This window comes from Epinephelus fuscoguttatus, linkage group LG15 (assembly GCF_011397635.1).
Source record: "Epinephelus fuscoguttatus linkage group LG15, E.fuscoguttatus.final_Chr_v1".
NCBI classification, from domain to species: Eukaryota; Metazoa; Chordata; class Actinopteri; order Perciformes; family Serranidae; genus Epinephelus; species Epinephelus fuscoguttatus.
Genome location: NC_064766.1, coordinates 39,312,255 through 39,329,980, shown reverse-complemented (window position 1 = coordinate 39,329,980; position 17,726 = coordinate 39,312,255). Strand labels below are relative to the sequence as shown.

Sequence of the window (17,726 nt, the reverse complement as noted above, 5' to 3'; positions counted from 1 at the left end):
TGTCTTTCTCTTGCGCTCAACTGTTTTTTTTCTCCACCTCACAAAGATCGCACTGTGTGTGTAGCCCATAGCCCCGCCTCCCCCACAGAGACAAAGACACTCAATGACAAGAGCTTTCCCTCCGTTCATTACGCTAATGAACCAACTCATCTGGCTGCCAGACGATGCACGGCAGTGAACGCTCTTGTCGTCCAGTCTCTTTGGTGGAGAGAGACGAGCAAAACAAACACGCATGAATATGGCAATTAATCGCGGCCGGAAAAGTTACCATCTCCCTTTTAATTTACCGTGCAATTAACCGACCCATCGCATATCGCAACAGGCCTGTTTTCAAAATCCCCTTTGTACAGGAAACCTCTGAGCTAACAACCTCAGTGCCTCAGCACGTTTTGATGAAGATTTGGATCGTGCAACAAGGCATGCCTGCTTTTTTCCTTCAGTGAATTGTTGTAAAAATCCACAACAAATAAAACGACTTGTGAACGCACCTTTCAGACTCCATCTCACAGAACTCCATGCCCAATGTCGATCTGTTTTCTAACATGGTCAGTCAGAGTTGATTTGCAACATCTATCAAAATATTTCCAGTCAATTGATACCTTAATACGATTTTTTAGGAGCCGGGGGTGTGATCTCAGGCGGTCCCAACTCCCTGCCAGAACAGCAAACCTTCTGTTGCTGCTGTAAGCCATTCTCCTGCTGGAGAGGAGTCTTGCCGGTTAGCATGAGCCGACGGTCCCAACAAACTCCCACCGATACCGTTGACCCTGAGGTATCGTTAGACATGTGATGCTAACAGTTAGCCCTATCATTGTGTGTGTGTGTGTGTGTGTGTGTGTGTGTGTGTGTTCCCCACACTATTTTACAAGGGCACTCCCACTGCATCCTGGGCTTAGCTCCGCCCATGATGACTGTGATTGGTTCAGAGAAACAAAAACAAGCCAGGGTTTTTTATCCCCCTGTAGCAGAATGGTCTCAAGCACTGACACAGTGCTGTGCAGATAGGTCTGGCTCTGTAAGACTACCACCTGACTGATAGATTGTAGGAATACATTATAATGAGTGGAACATGAGCAGCAACATTTATATTTTAGGCTTGATCCTGACCCAAACCCACAGTGTTGACATTAATATGTGGCCAAACCTGAGCCGAATTTGAAGAGCCCAGATCTCCAGTCAAACAGCTCCATGTAGCATGCTCCTCTCACACACAATGACACAGAAGTGAGCAGAGATCAACCTAAAAGGAACTGATAATAGGGTCGACATGGCCCTGGAGCACAATGGAACTCATCTGATTCCACAAAATGCTGTCCGATTGTCTTCATTTAAATGAAGCTTGTGTGTTTTCTGTGGCTGTTCCAGATATGTTAATGTTTTGACACACAGGCCACACATTTTCATTTATATGCAACAGAGGTTTCGTTGAGTTCAAGTTCAACTTCAGTTCAGCTCTTTCTCTCCTATCTCCACTGTGTGTTGGAAAAAAAGGACAATTTGCATTCAGCTGTTACTCAATATCCAGGCAGACACAAGATGATTGGGAAAGTCCAAAGTATTTAGTCACTGGGCAGTATGTTTCCACTAGCAAGACATTTACAACCCAATTCATTAAAGGGGAACTAATGTTTTTTCCAACCTGGGCCCTATTTTCTGATCTATTTTTGTCTAAATGAGTGATAGGATGTTCAATATGTGACATTTCTCCAGTATGAAGCTAGGGCTGACCTGCCTGCAGCCCGTGAGCACGTGCTATATTAAATAATAGGGCACTCAGACAGCTTCAAACAACGTCAAAATACGTCCACTAAAAGTGCATTTTTTTCACACAGATAGGCTCGGATTGTTAGTATAATTATCTGACAACATAACGGAAAGGAGAAATGAACGTCTGTGTTTACCTTTAGCTGGATTCAGACATGTTCCTCTGCCTGTTGCTGCTCCCTCTCTCTCCTCGTCCGCTCTTCAGTTTCAATGAGCTCTGCGTCCGTGTACGTCCGTGTTCAAATAAATACGGGCAGTCATCAAATTCAAATGGCTCATCCAGATCCAGTTGGTCAAAATCGAGTAAAAATTCGGACATGTTTGTTGCGGCAAGTCAAAGCACTCACTCAGAGAGTGAAAGTCTGGCTCTGAAATCTCACGTCTCGCGAGATTTGAGTTGTTGCAGGAAGTTACCGCTGGAGTGACCTTACAAACGTGAGGAGTTACTCTGTTTGGAGTAGTCATGGCTGAATTTTTACCCGATTTTGACCAACTGGATCTGGATGAGCCATTTGAATTTGATGAGCGCCCGTATTTATTTGAACACGGAGTACACAGATGCAGAGCTCATTAAAACTGAAGAGCGGACGAGGAGAGAGAGGGAGCAGCAACAGGCAGAGGAACATGTCTGAATCCAGCTAAAGGTAAACACAGACGTTCATTTCTCCTTTCCGTTATGTTGTCAGATAATTATACTAACAATCTGAGCCTATCTGTGTGAAAAAAATGCACTTTTAGTGGACGTATTTTGACGTTGTTTGACGCTGTCTGAGTGCCCTATTATTTAATATAGCGTACGCTCACGGGCTGCAGGCAGGTCAGCCCTAGCTTCATACTGGAGAATGTCAAATATTGAACATCCTATCACTCATTTAGACAAAAGTAGATCAGAAAATAGGGCCCAGGTTGGAAAAAAAACATTAGTTCCCCTTTAAAACAACTCTAAATGGATAGCACTTTGAATCTCTGTGCTAAAATTCACTGAGTTAGGGGAACACTGGATGAAAAGTTAAGGCCTCTTGAATTTCACATCGCTGGTTGGTTAATATCAGGCTATCAAAAGCAAAATGAACCAAAACTGAGTATATCTAAAAGTCATCACCACGTAGTGTTGCTCCAGTTTCTTCAGACAGGAACATAGGAAAGTTTCATGTCCAACTGCATTTTGAGGAACTCGAGGTGCAGGTCATGCTACTTTACGTTACTGTATTTCCTCAGTAGCTTTTTCTGTTGCTTATCTGTTTGGGTAGCATAAAAAATATTGAAAAAAAGTCTAAACAAATAATTTGAATTGCTGGATGGATTTAGCAATTTGACTCATTTAACTTTCCGTGTCTCTCAGCATGTGAGAATCTTTCCGTTGACGTTGATAAATGCTGCAGTGTCTTGTGATTTGTGAGGCATTGACTGTTAAAGCTATAAATTGCAGTACTTTATAATCGGGTAGCTCTGATTAGATTTAAATCTGCACGTAATGACGGTCAGTGACAGTCAGTGGCCTTGACAGGTAAAAAAAAAAAAAAAAAAAATCCAGTAGTTAGTAGACTGACAATGAACTTTTAATGATCTCAGCATGATGGATTTCATTTGTTAAAGTGTTGTATTAAGCGAGACGAGGTGACATATTAGATTGGTCGGTGCTGGCGAGAGACATATTGAACTCCTCACACACATCTCCATCATCACACATTTCTCTCGTAATGACTTTAATGGCTGCCGGCTCTACAGGGCTCTCTGACACTCCAAAGGGTAATTTGTCCGGAGTAGCCACGTGGCTGCTTTAACTCACAGTTAATGGTGGAGAGTAAATGTCAATGGCTCGGAGAAAATGACCCTGATTGTCACGTAGGACCTCTATCACTTTTATCTCAAGTTTTTCTGTTGAGCAAGTGTGACGTTCCCCTGAGGACAGACAGGAGCTCACCTTGACTAAGACTAGAATTTATTGACCAGGATACAGCACATCAGTGAAGCACATGGGTGTTTTGATGTTACAGAAAACACCCATGAAGGTTAATGTTAAGTTTCACATTTACTGAGCCTGATGTTCTGCTGCTCCGTCTGTGGAGCAAATAATAACCAAACGGAAAATATATTTCAGAGGTGCACCTGATAAAACTCAGAAATAGAAAATCTAATTACATACAATACGACACAATATGATATTATTGAGTTATTGCGATAAATATATTTTGATATATTGCGATTTATTACCTTTTTTCCAACTGCAAATTATTTCCCCAAAGGAAAACTTTGTCAACATCAGTTTTACCTCACAAGATCAAGTTTTCAGTCTGTTCATCAACTTCAATCATTTTTATTGCAGCAAAATGTGACACAAAGCAGACTGACTGACCAACGCCGTCATAAAACCTGTCAGAAATGCTGCATACACCTGACAAACTGAACTGTGGGCAGATTTAACGCCCTCTGAGGACAGATTAAGAGCGTGAGTGAAACACTTCCTATGCAAATATCCTGCTAACTGAATGGTAACACCCATGTTAGAAGTGTAGTTTGTTACAGGAGGTCTGCAGTGTTTGCTCCGGTGTGACGTTGGTGTCCTGCTCTAGTTTGGAGGATGTGAGACAGCAGTCTCCTGTCCTCTGTCAGATAATGTGTCGTTATAGTCACATGTGAATCCACTGACCTTGAAGTCCAGGCGTCACAGGTGAATGCCACCCTTCCTGCTGCACTCAAAGATTCCTCAGATTTATGTTTCACTACGGCTGTGTTGCTGAAAAAATGTGGGGGCAGAGTCACATACCTAGGTTCATGTGTTTTTAGCATGTAACAAAAGCCTTGGTTTCCAACAGTGCTGTGTGGACACTAGCCTGGAAATCCAGAACCAAATCTAGAAAGATTTAGGGTCTGGCTATGAGTAATGCAAATGGCCCAACTCGAGGGGCGGCACCAAGCATGCATTTGTAAATATCACTGCACGCAATTGGATAACACTACGACCAATCAGAACAATACACGGGGTGATGTATCCAGAGCTTAGCTACCAGTGGAGCTAACTGGTAGATTAGACGTATCTGGTCGGCAAAACAGCAAAAACGTCCTTCGTGCAAAGGAAAGACTTGAGCGCCGTCTTCTGTTCCTCTTTTAGAGAAAAAGCCAAGTCTAACTCGTTCATTGTAGCGGCCAAAGCCGTTTCAAACAACTGGTGTTCATCCGTAGCCATCTTGCAATGTTTATTGACTGATTCCGGACTTCGTCGTCACAGCTGACGTCATCTGTTTAGCTCACCTCTGGCCCGCCTATATCAGATACACCAATGTGATTGGTGGAGCTCGGTTTCATGGGCATAGGTAATGAGCATCATTACTGACTGCCAGAGTGACTCGCTGAGCAAATCCAAATTGTGCTCTCGCGAGAACTCTGGATTTCCAGGGTATGTGGACGCAGATCTTTGCACAGGAAGTAGGTGATGGACTGTGTTATTTTCGTGGCTCTCTCAGAATTGGATGGTAGTTTTGTCGAGCTAATAGTATCCAGTGTCAGTTGAATTTTTGGTGGAGCATCAGTGGCTAACACTGTCTCTGGATAGTGGAGTGTGAGGTGAGCCCTCATGTTTGTTGTATTCCCAGAGTATTTTATTCTCATGTGACACTGCTGACAGCAAATTTCTGATTTATTTCTCCGGTGCCTCCGTCTTTGCTCAGTTGAACTTCCTGCCAAATTCCGCTGACTGAGACCTGTGCTGACCTCACCAGGAAAATAAACATCAGCACCATCTAGTGGACTGAAAAGCAACTAATTTTATTCTTCTAGTACCAAATACTTTTTGGGCCAATTTTGCCTTTAACTGATAGGAAAGCTAAGTATGAAGGGGCCAGAGAGAGAGGGGATGACATGCAGCAAAGGGCTACAGGCTGGAATCAAACCCGGGCAGCTGCGGCAACAGCCTCGTACATGGGGTGACTGCTCTATCCACTAAGCCACCGACGACCCCAAGTACCAAAAGTTGTAGTAAAATGTGCATTTGCCAAAATGAATGATGTATATAATAAGAGATTGATAGTTGGTATCCGTGTATCAATACAATATCGCCACGCAAAATATGGCAGTACTATGCTGTATTGATCACCCCCCCCACTCTACATTACATGGTAAAGAAGCTGCATGTAGTGACCTTTCTGAAAGCTTTCTTTGCTGTTGTGCTCAAGGATGCTCTGACATCCAAAATTTGAGTCAGCTGCCTTCTTTTGTAGTCACATAAGTAAACGTACGAGTGCCAAAGATGTCCTTGGTGAAACCACAATGGAAATTTGTCCTTATAAAGGTTGCTCTTCAGTGGCCAGTTCCCAAGATGATGGAGCACCCTCTATTGCGCTGAGCTTTATATTACGTAACTAAAGGAAGGAAATCAAAGTGACAAATTGTTCCCAATGGATTCTCTGTCGGCAGCCAGGTTGAATCCCAGTGAGGACACTGAGGTCATAAGCTTTTTGTGGCGGGAATTTGAGGGGTTACGGAACCTTGTTGGGGTTCTACCATTTAAAATCTAACACATGTTGGGTATTTAAAAGGCCAATTGCAGTATTTATACACTTATCATGAATGAATAAATGAGTCTTTATTCCCCTACCAGAATTATAACAGAATGACAAGGACTACACATGGGAAACCATCAGTGTGGTCCTTCAAAGTTTAAAAAAAGAAAGAGTTACGGAAAGTCACAACCTTCAGTGTATTTTTGTCATAGAGAGAGAAGGAAGGCCAAGCGAGACGGGGAGTGATGAAGTGGTAAATTAAAACCCGAGGAGACCCTTGTAAACCGAAGAGCCTTGTGTCATTCAATTACTTTTTACGATATGGCATTTTAATGTCTTGCAAGGTTGTCCTTGAGGACATAATGCATTTTAAATTTGTCTCAAAAAACTGCTCAAACATATTGAAGGTTGAATTCATTTTCTTTTTGAGGATCCAGTGTATTTAAATGTGATTGTTTTCTTATCCTTTACTTGCGAAAGATAATTGGTGTATTTGTTCCTGATATTTTGAAAGTCTCAGTTGTGTTTTTCCCTCCATTTCATGCTTTATATTTTTAAATTTTCACCCGTTTTGTGTGTTTTCATTCCCAGTCATTCCTCCTTCCAGTCACAGCCGTGGACATGAATTACAGCTTTGTTTTAACGTGCATAATTGCAAGCTTCGTCACCACTAACATGGATACAAAGTGAACATGCTCCGAGTGAATGAGAGATGCATGACTTGCTCTTGTCTGTCTGATAGCGAACGTTGCATTTTGGTCTTCCCTTTTCTTCCTTTTCCTTAACTTTTCTTTTGTTTTTTCTTTTGTGTATGTAATGAACGTAACTGTGTGTCTGTTCTTTTTCATTTGTAACTTGAATGAAACAAAAGGGGGACAAGCAGGTTCATTCTATGTGCATGTGCTTTCCCCCTAGACTCTGGCTGCCCTAACGAGAAATTCGATAAATCTGCTTCCAAACCATCTCGCACAAGCTTTGCATGTCCACTCTGGTCCTGAGGAAATTAACAAGCGAATAGAGAGCGCCATCGACTTACGGAGTGGCGATAAGTTGAGAAGAGAGCATATCAAGCCTTTCTCACTGATGTTTAAAGACTCCAGCCTGGAAGAGAAGGTAGCTGGGGTTTTAGACAGATAACTGTTTTTTTTTTCTTTCTCTCTCCCTCCTCATATCTATTTTAGATGAAGATTTTCAGAAGCAAAACAAGAACCAACAATTTTTCTCTCCTTTCATGAGTAAGCTAAAGGCACATCAGATATTACTGTGGTACTGTAAAGGGGAAAAAACATTTTTATTTTATTTTATTTTATTTTATTGACACGAGTCACTTTAACAAAAGAGAAACACTTACAGTGGAACTGAAAGAAGGAAATAATTCAATACAAAACACATATAGTGATCCAGGGTCATTACTTTGCTCCATTTGGTCTTCAGGTGTGTGGAATCTGAAGTGTGCCACCAGAATATTTATGCCACCAGAACATTTATGGACTCACAGTTTTTGATTATAGTCAGTTAATAAATTGATACGTTTTAAAGAGCTGTTACATAAACTATTACAAAAGAACTATTGCATTTAGATGAGTCGTACATTTAAAGTAAATCTGTCAATTAAGAGTTCTATTTCCGTTTTTTTTTACCTTTAAATGATAAATTATAATAAAATTTGAATTTAATCCTTTTATTGGTTTCAAAACATCTTGCCAAAGAACTGCAGTTGAAAATTAGCTAGCTGGCTAACACTGGCACATTTACAGAAGTGCTGTTGAATGTCCTTACACATAAAATAAATGAAGTGAAATTAAAGACTTTTACATTTTTTAAATTCTATTTACTATAGGTCTATCATAATCAGTCTTAATTTTGTGCTTCCATTTTGTATTCATTTTAATTGATTTCAAATCTTTTTATAACTAATTTTGCAATTTGATTCTTTAAATGAAATAAAGATCTCACCATTCAAAGACAAAGTAAATAGACTGAATGATTAATCTGCAAATACAAATATTAATGCAGCATTTAAATTAATTAACTTTAATAGCAGGTCTTGTTTAAGACAGGTCTAGTCTATGTAGGTCTGTGTTTGCAGATACATTTGAAACTTCTGGAAATGGACCTTGAGTCAAGTCAAACTACCGTTCTCAAGGTCAGGAATGATATGTCATTATTGACTTATTGATCGTTTTTGAAAAATGTATCAATTTATATTAGTTATAATGAAAGGATAATTATTCAGTCGGCACACTTTAGACTCCATACCAGTGAGCATGAACTACCACAGTGCGCCTAATCTCTAACAGCAGATACAAACTCATTAACTTTTTTTTTAAATTGCTGCCAATGTTTTGTAAACCACGTTTGATTCTGAAATTTAAAAACACAACTGCGATTTTTCTTCGACGAGCACAGAATAGTCAGCTGGGTGAAACACTGATGTTTTACTGCTCTGATTTGCCAGGATTGCAGAACTCCCTTCAGTTTACTCATGACCAAAAGTCCATGCCATGGACCTGTTACCCTTTTACAGTCTTGTGGAAAAAGTTGCCTTGTTCAACTTCTTTTGTCTTTTTTTACAGGAACACATTGCATTCACTGAAGGAAAAAAAAAATTCTGAGATGTTTTCTCAAATTTACGACTTGCGTATCCCATATTAATGACTTTACATCTCATAATTTTGAGACCTTGAGCTTGAAACGTTACTACCTGACTAAATTGCCAGACTACAATGGGATTGTTTTAAAAGTGTTGCATTATCAAACTCTAACGTACATTACTGATGGAAGTTGCATCGTTGCAGCTGAGCTTTTTTAATCAGCAAACGAAACAAGATAAGGACACTCAGGGGTCGGTCAGAAGAGAATACAGTGAAACACTGGGGCAAATCATACCCTCATTTTAAAAATATAATATGTACTGTAAACAACAAAAGATCTGAATAATTTGATAAAACAGGACTGTGATGACACCCACCTCATTTAATCCCTTAACATTCAGCTGTTCCAGTGCAGCCAAACAAACTCAAAGAACTGTATTGTAAATTTTATTGGGAGTTTCCAAAGATACCAAATATATCAGGCTAAATTTTGGATAAATGTGCCTAAAATGTGCACGACAACAAGATTTAATTTTAGCGTACAGGTAAAGTTTGTTAATTAGTGTATTTACAGCTGACACAAGTAACCTTGGACAAGTTCATTCAATAACAACCACATTTGATGGAACAGCCTCTAGCAGCAGTTTTACTGATCACCTAACGTTAATAATCTACACTCAATTCTCTTACAATCATGAGATGTTATTAAAGATATATGGAAGTCATAGTTACAAGATAATCTGTCTGAATGTTCTTTTTCTTCGGTGAATGCAATGAACTCCTGTAGCTTTTTGCCCCCCCCCCCCCACCCCCCATTTATTTTGTTCCATGAATAAGCTCACCTTTAACATTTGAGTTGATTCATTTGGGCCCTTCTTCTCCTCCACATCTATGTTCCCCCTCTGAATCCCACCGCCATCTTCAAAACTTTTCCAAGAACCTTATATTTTTGGTTGACCTCTTAACCTCTTCAGTAAATGTGCAGTGATTTGCTGTTGGCCTCCCTCGTTTTTTTTTTTTATTATTTCTGCCAAAGTTGTGACAAAACGTGAAGCATCCTCTTGCTAATTTCCCAGCACCCTTTGAGAAAGAGACAGAGCGAGGACGGGGCAGCGGGGGTCATCGGGGTGGAAAGTTTAACATTGAGATGAGTCAGGCTGCCGGTCCTGACTGGTGACTCATCAGTCTAGAGTCTTACATCAGCGCTGGGCTTTCTTCAGGAAATGATAATGTGCATGAACTATTTTTTCCAAGATAACTAATAACACTTCAACTACGTTTATGATGAAAGAGAAAACTGTCAACTAGAATTAAAGTAGAATTTACTGTGCTTCTTTGTACATGTAGCTTACATCTTCTTATCCAACGCTTGTCCTCAAAATGCAACAGATCGATAGAGAAAAGGGTTGAGGTTAGCTTTTTACTCGTCATGTGAACAAAATCTCTATTTTTTAATCAATGGGATGGATCAAAAACAAACTTTTGAATTCAGTGTATTAGAGAAAAAGTAGGAAGTCTCTCAAAAGTATCAAAACCTCCACACTGCATTATAGAGTAACATAAATGTATTTGTTTGCTGTCGTTGCTTTTCTTATATTTCCACACTGGCCATCAATGTTGTTGGACTTAGATATTAAATTTAGGTTGTGCCTCTGGGTGACCAAAATTCAATGTCAGGACAACGTCTGCCATGTCAGCTGATGTAGAACACTGACGACAGATGACGTCGATATTTTGTTGGTTTTAAGTTGCGTTGCTGAGTAACCAAAGTCCAATGTCTTTAATGTCTCCAACGTCTCATGTCAGCGCCATCTTGACTAGAATACTGACATTTAGTCGTAAGGTATGGAGAACAAAACCCAACAAACAGCCATAATGTTAGCGTCCACACAGCATGAAATTCTAATGTAGTTTGACATTTCAAATACCGTCAACCAGATTTTCATTGCAACAAAAAGTTAACGCCTGTCTGACATTGGAGTCCATCTTTCTGACATCACTTTGACATTCAGTGCTAGCAGGGTAGTAACATAAACGCACATATTTGCTGTTGTTACTTTTCTAATATTTTCCTGTTGTTGAGTTGCTAGCGCTTTAAAGCCTTGTCAGAAAAAATAAAATAATTGTCCAGAGAATTCACATTTCAGTTAAGCTTTCAAAAACTCTCTTGCACCTCTGCTTAGCTTCACAGTTAGCCTATTTTGACACAGCGCTCTCCGTTTGTTGTCTCTGACTCAGCTAACTGCTAACAGCTAACAGCTAGCATTGTGCTTGTCAGCTTTGCACCTTCCCCAGGACCCCTCGGCTAACCCACCGGCTCCTGTCTCTCTCTAACGCTTGTGGTTGAACCATTGAATGCATCTGTGGCGGTGCGTTTGTGTGTTTGAGGTGCATTTCAGCGTGTTGAGTTTTCCGTTTGTCTGAAAATTTGTTTCTCCATCTTCCCCTCTCCTCCTCTCCCTCCCCCTTTCTCTTCCCCTTCTCCTTTACACGGCGCAGTACTCCCAGATGAGGGACGAGGTGTTCAAGTCCAACCTGGTGTGCGCCTTCATCGTGCTCATCTTCATCACCACCATCCAAAGCCTGCTTCCCTCCGCCAGGTAAAAGAGGACAGGGTTTTACAATGTGGTGGTCAGCTCTGACTGATAACTGAAGCTTATTTCACACTTAACTAAGAACCTCCAGGTCAGCTTCTGTTCGACTAGCTTTCAGTTCTCAGTGTATTGTCTCTGAGAAAGTTTCTTTCTACAGTTTTTCCAAAACACAATAAATGGACAGCGCAAATTTAGCACTTCTGATCAAACAATACTCATTGTTATTTTTGTCTTTTATGCTGCATTCACATGCTTCTCAGATGGTCCCTTTTCCCGAGTTGCAAAGTCGATTTTCCAACTTCGGTGTGTTCATGAGCTTTAAATCGTGACGTAGAAACAACAAGGAAGCTACAGAGCAGATGTGTTGTATTTTAGTTCTCAGATCATTTAAACAGTACATTGATAACAGTTTGAAGTTTCGTACTACAAAGTCATTTGGTTCCAGACTTGTTGTTTCATCAGTACATCCCCTAGAACTACTAAAATATCTCTATACCTCACTAGCACCAATAATTAACTTCTCTAATTACTCGTAATCACAACCTAATACCACATTTCTGTTGGTGAAGATTCTCAGTCATCCAGGTCATGCTCATCTTGAGTGCTATATTGAAGACAACTGGACTTGCTTGAGCTTCTTAAAGATGTTTCACCAAGAGGCTCTCTGATGAGAGGTGAAACGTCTTCAAGAAGCTCAAGCAAGTCCAGTTGTCTACAACATAGCACTTAAGATGACCTAACATTTACTCTCATCTTCCATGTCTCTGAATATACGATGTCAACTCTGCAACATGAGTATCAACATTTTCACTAGGGTAGTTGTTGCTCCAACTTGAGTGGGTGTTCACATGAATTCTCCCCGTCAGGAACCCCAAATCGCTAATGAACCAACAAGACGCAAATTTGTTTTTTTCTCAGAAGATGACAACATGACCTGCCTTACTCTGCCTCTGATTGGCTTACCCTGACAGTATTGGAGTAATATGATCAAATTTACGTGTACGTGTGAGGATTCTGGCTGCCGCATTTTGAATGAGCTGGAGGCGTCCTACTGATTGTTTGGATAATCCTGTGACTAGAGCGTTACAATAGTCTAATCTGCTTGAGATGAAGGCATGAACCAGTTTCTGAGAGTCAGTTTGAGTCATATATTCTCGAAGTTTTGATATATTCTTAACCAATTCTTAACCAATGTCATTCCTGCTTCCTCAACCTAACCAACCCAACCAATGAAGGCAACCAGTCAATCAGAAGTAGAGTAGGGCAGGTCATGCCTTTGCTATACAAGGAAAAAATTACTTGCTGTAACACAAATTCTACACAGTGACCAAACATGGAATTGCAACTTCCAACTTGCAACTTGCAGCTATTTCCTTTAGACTTTTGTTGGATAAGAGACGTCAGTAGTGCAGTTGTTGTAGTCCAATCACAATTTAAAGTCTTGAAGAGCAGCGATTAAATCAATTCATCTCCATTCAGGTTAGATGAGGGTAAACCAGAAGTTAGCAGCTGTAAATCTGTCGTCTGCTTGCTCTAAAGTACAATGGAGAAGATCCAGGTAATTTACCGTGAAATTTTTTTGGCTCCACTGCACCACTGAGCAAAGGAATTCTTTATAGGAATTCAGCTTCCAACACTGTAGCCATTTCTTTTTATACGTCCATGACACAGACAGTAGCTGTAGCTAGCAAGCAACATCTGTGTGTGTGCTGTGTTTGTTTGACAGCTTGTCCTCTTGGAAAATTACAAATTTTCAACTCATACAGACACAGTTTTTTGAATGAAAAGTTATTTAGACTTTTTGTAGAATGACGAAAGTGAGGTGTATGAAAGTTATCAGAATAGATACGCATTTATCTTAAAGTGGGAACATTTTTCAAAAACTCAGAAAGAAACTGTGAGAAAATACATCATCTAGCTGAGTTTAATAAAAAATTGATCTGTTATGTATCTCATATTTAGAAATAAAGTTCTTTTAATAGAGGATATTGATCTAGTTATGCAATTTAAAATAAAAATGTATTCAAACATTTAAAGGTTTTCAATCATACTAATTTCTGTCAGCATGTTTAATATGATGCTTCAGTGTGTTACGATGGTCCACTCCTCACATGTTGTATCATAAGGCCCACAGCTGATGGTATTATTGTTTTTTTTGCCATTCATTGTGTTTCTGCAGGATGATAACCATGGTGATCCAGTTCTCAGTCCTCATCGTCCTCCATTCCTGTCTGGTCCTAGTTACGACAGCGGAGGACTACAAATGTCTGCCTCTGGTCCTGCGCAAAGCCTGCTGCTGGATCAACGAGACGTACGCAGCGCGAAACGTCATCATCTTCGTCTCAATCCTCATCAACTTTCTGGCAGCCATGATCAATATAGTGAGTTTGATTTCAACTTTCATATTGTTGTTTGATTCCAGAATATACACTGAGTTGATTTGTTGACAATCAGAAAAACAAAGAATAACACCAGGCTTATTCTTTGTGATTCGTGGTGAAACCTAAAACTTAACTAAGCCAGACCTTAAAATAGTGCGAACATTTAAAGAAGCAGTGTGTAGGATTCAGTGGCATCTAGCAGTGAGCGCTGCATATCTCATCCAGCTGAAAGTTCTCTCATGTGTGAAGCATAAACTCCCGGTTAGATTCCGTCAGAATTCTTGGTCCAGGAGGATTTTACCAGTAGCCAAATGATCCGTGGGGGTCTTTTCTCTCCAAAACAATATACCAGACCTGGCAATATAAACTGGTAAAAACACTAAAGAAAGCAGTTTCAGCTTTTGTGTTTTGTGTGTTATTGTGTATTTTATTTCAGAGCTTGCCAGAGACAAATTTCTGTTACTTGTGACAGACAATAAAGGTTTATCTTATCTTATCTTATCTTATCTTATCTTATCTTATCTTGTTGTGGAGGGGCTGCTAATTACACTGGCTGATAAAAAAATAACTGGAAAAAGGCATATGGCCCTGTCTAGTGTTTGATTCGTCCATTCAATGGTACTGTAGGAACATCGTGATCTCTTTGGATGAGGACCTGCTCTCTATGTAGGATAAGTCATTCTCTGGTGAGCATTATATCAATTATACTCAAAGTATCACACAGGATGTATAAGTGACTATGATGCGAACACTGAGTATAAATTGTCATGTCATTTTTTAAGGCATCGGCATGAGACTCTCTTAGCCCCCCAAATCCTACACACTGGACCTTTAAAGCACGTCTGTAAGATATAAAAAACAGCTTCATATTATAATCAATCACAAAAGGGGACAAATAACTCCAAAGTCGACTTTGAAAAATGAAACTGAAAAGTGGTTTAATTGATGTGAAGGAGATGTGTTTCAAGCATTTATCCATGAAATTAGTTTGAATTTCAAAACAATGAGGATTATGTGATCGGCTTGTTGTTGCAGCATCAAATAACAGCCTCTTTCATAATGTTGAGATTAATTAATTTGAAAGCCTTTTTTATTATTACTGTCTGAAAGTCAACCTTATCGACTCCGTTTTACCTGATATGGCAGCGATGTTCTTCTGCAGAGCGGCCTCTGAAAGACACCAGCCTCGCAACTCATTACTTAACTAAAGCACATGAAACAAGCTGATAATTAGCTTTTGGTGTTGCAAGGTCTCTGATTGCATAAAGTGGAGTGGATTATATAGAACCCCCAGGCCTCATCTGGTGAGAAAACAATCAGTTCCTCAAAGAAAAATAGACTGACTAATCCTAAAGAAACTGACATGACCTTGGAGAGGTTTGTTTGTGTAAAGGAACTCAAAGTGGAGAAACACAAATTGCAATTTGTTGGTTGCTCTTACAAGGGAATTGTTAAATCATCCATTTACATTCTGAGTTATTGATGTTCAGCATCAGTAAGTGTTTTGAGTTGTCGAAGCGGAACCATAAAAATGCTAATTGTGCTTTAGTTGCCACAGGGCGATATTGTAGCAAAGGAAATTAAGAGTATTGTAAGGGAACATGTTGCAGATACATTCAGTGTAAACATTTTGCGACTCTTGCAAACACATGTTGTTGCTAATAGAAGCCACTGAACTGCTTTCAGGGTAAAAGCAATAATCGTACATCACGATGTAGTATCCCCACATAGCTAAAAGTTGCTTTCTCCTGCTGCACACACAGTGAACACTAAACAATGCTCTCTTGAAAATACAACCTTTTAGTTGCAGAAAGAGACAAAGCTAAAACATCAAAGTTGATCTGTTCTTATGTGTGAAGCACTTTGCATCTTGGAGATAAATTCCCTGCTGATGCTGATATTGTGCTCCAGCAAAGCATGAATTCTTTTCTAGTGTGGGCTGCACAATAAATCGAGTATTACCATAAAATTTCAATTAGTAGCCCAGGCTTTTATTTGCTCAAATCACTGAACTCAATGAGCTTATATTATTGAGACAGGCTTTTAATTCCTTTTACACAAAATTGCTGCTCAGCAAAGATGTGAACTTCTATTATAATGAACTGCTTGGCAGCCAGGCCAGGCATCTAATTGAGACAGGCCTTTAGTTGTCAAAATGTGTAGCCACACCAGGTATTACACCAGGAATTAGTAGCTTCTTTGTAGCAACGTCCATATTTGAAGCATGGTTAACTGTCATGGCTACATATGAATCTAAACAGACATGGACGTAAACTGTAATTGCAAGTTGACTCAACCAGGTCTCACTACGAAGTCGGCGAAATCCAGCACTTGGGGAGTGTCTGCCCGTGTAAGACACAGACGAAAAAAGCTTTCCTTTCACGTTGGCATGATACGTGCATGGTCGTGGTTATAGTTTAATGGTGCTGCCTGGTGGCGTCAGGGGAAACGCGGCAGGACAAGAATGACAGTTAAGGTGGTGTAGTCCAAGTAGGGCGTCTGGCTGGGTCCAACAACCACTGACTTTCACCCTGGCGGGCAATGTTTTTGCACTATAGTAGATAGTGAAGCCAAACCCTGTTCTTTTTTCCGAAACCCAACCACGTGTGTGTGTGTGTGTGTGTGTGTGTGTGTGTTAGCAAAACACAACCATGTGCATTTGCTGTTGAAGGAACAATCAATTTGCGGTGCTGCACTGACATAGTGCTTTTATTTTGAAAGAGACTGTATGCAAACTGTACATTTACTGTGAAAACGGAAGTGTGTTTTGAAAATGGACAATTCATATAACAGGCAGAACTTGGCACGGCATCCCAGAACGCCAACAACCAACTCACCCAGGGTACTTTTCCCGTCGTATCTTGACACGGAAGGTCCATGACCGAACATCAATATGTGACAAGGTTGGCGTGAGGATGTGTTGATTGACTTGTTTGGTGGAGGCATTCAACCACACAGCTGTAATTCTACTTTGATGCAAAGAGTTGAAACTTGAAAGTTAAGGCAGCGCTCTGTTGATTTAATTTTGGGTCAAAAGAAGGACCTTCTTATTTGGATGCACAACTTTGTACATTAGCAGGAAAGTAGCACAACATAGAAGTGAAAGTCAAAGTTCATTTAAATGTGAAAGTGCAATGAAAATATTTTGTGTCTAAAATCAATAAATAGTCATGATAAATAATCGTGATCTCAATATTGATCAAAAATAATTAGCATTTTGGCCATAACCGTGCAGCCCTAACTCTGGTAAAAGATCAACTGTTTATTAATATGAAAATGTTGCAGCTTCCTGCAGAGATCCGTCTCTCTCCCTGTTCACTCACAGTGAGCTGTAGATTTCTTCAAACATTAAAGGCTGGATGAAAAAATGCATGAAAAGGGAATTTTCACACTGATCCTGCATCAGGTTTATACTGTACAACAACAGTAATCCCCCTGTTGGTCTCTCGCAGCTGTGGTGCGACTTCGACAAGTCCAGCACCTTCAGGAACCAGACGTACAACGAATCGGCCTCCATCCCAGACATCTGCTTCTACCCAGAGGTACCGACTAAATGAGGTGTCTGAATTTTGCAGTCAGGTCCATCTGTTGTGTTTTTTTCACTTCAGCGACAGCGGCAAAATGATGAATTAAACATCCACGACATCTGCTCACACCCAGAGGGAGGTCTCGCCTCAGACAACGGCGACTGATGAAGCCATCAGAACGTCACGGAGAAAACATCCATTATGTTACTTTGCTCACAAAATATGCAGCTGATTGATGGACTCAAAGAGGGAGTAACATTTTATAGCTGCAAGCCTGGGTTGAATCACATATCGTTGCATGTATATGTTACAACCTTCTCCCCCCTTGAGGTTCAGGACAAGAGCTTTTGTTTGTAGAAATAAGAGC

General features: G+C 40.2%; 2 protein-coding genes across 3 annotated transcripts in view; one reads left to right on the top strand and one right to left on the bottom strand.

Moving 5' to 3' along the window:
- efr3a (EFR3 homolog A (S. cerevisiae)) overlaps positions 1-17,726 on the bottom strand; it is a 578,128-nt gene that overhangs the window by 452,606 nt on the left and 107,796 nt on the right. The gene's annotated exons all lie outside the window — the stretch shown is intronic.
- Positions 1-17,726, top strand: part of adcy8 (adenylate cyclase 8 (brain)) — a 149,037-nt gene that overhangs the window by 94,362 nt on the left and 36,949 nt on the right. The window contains exons 8-11 of one of the 2 annotated variants that reach the window (XM_049598476.1): positions 7,179-7,376; positions 11,357-11,457; positions 13,631-13,832; positions 17,285-17,374. In XM_049598476.1, the coding sequence (XP_049454433.1) occupies positions 7,179-7,376; positions 11,357-11,457; positions 13,631-13,832; positions 17,285-17,374 (591 nt within the window). The remainder of the gene's footprint in view (positions 1-7,178; positions 7,377-11,356; positions 11,458-13,630; positions 13,833-17,284; positions 17,375-17,726) is intronic. The other variant, XM_049598475.1, reaches the window with a different exon arrangement.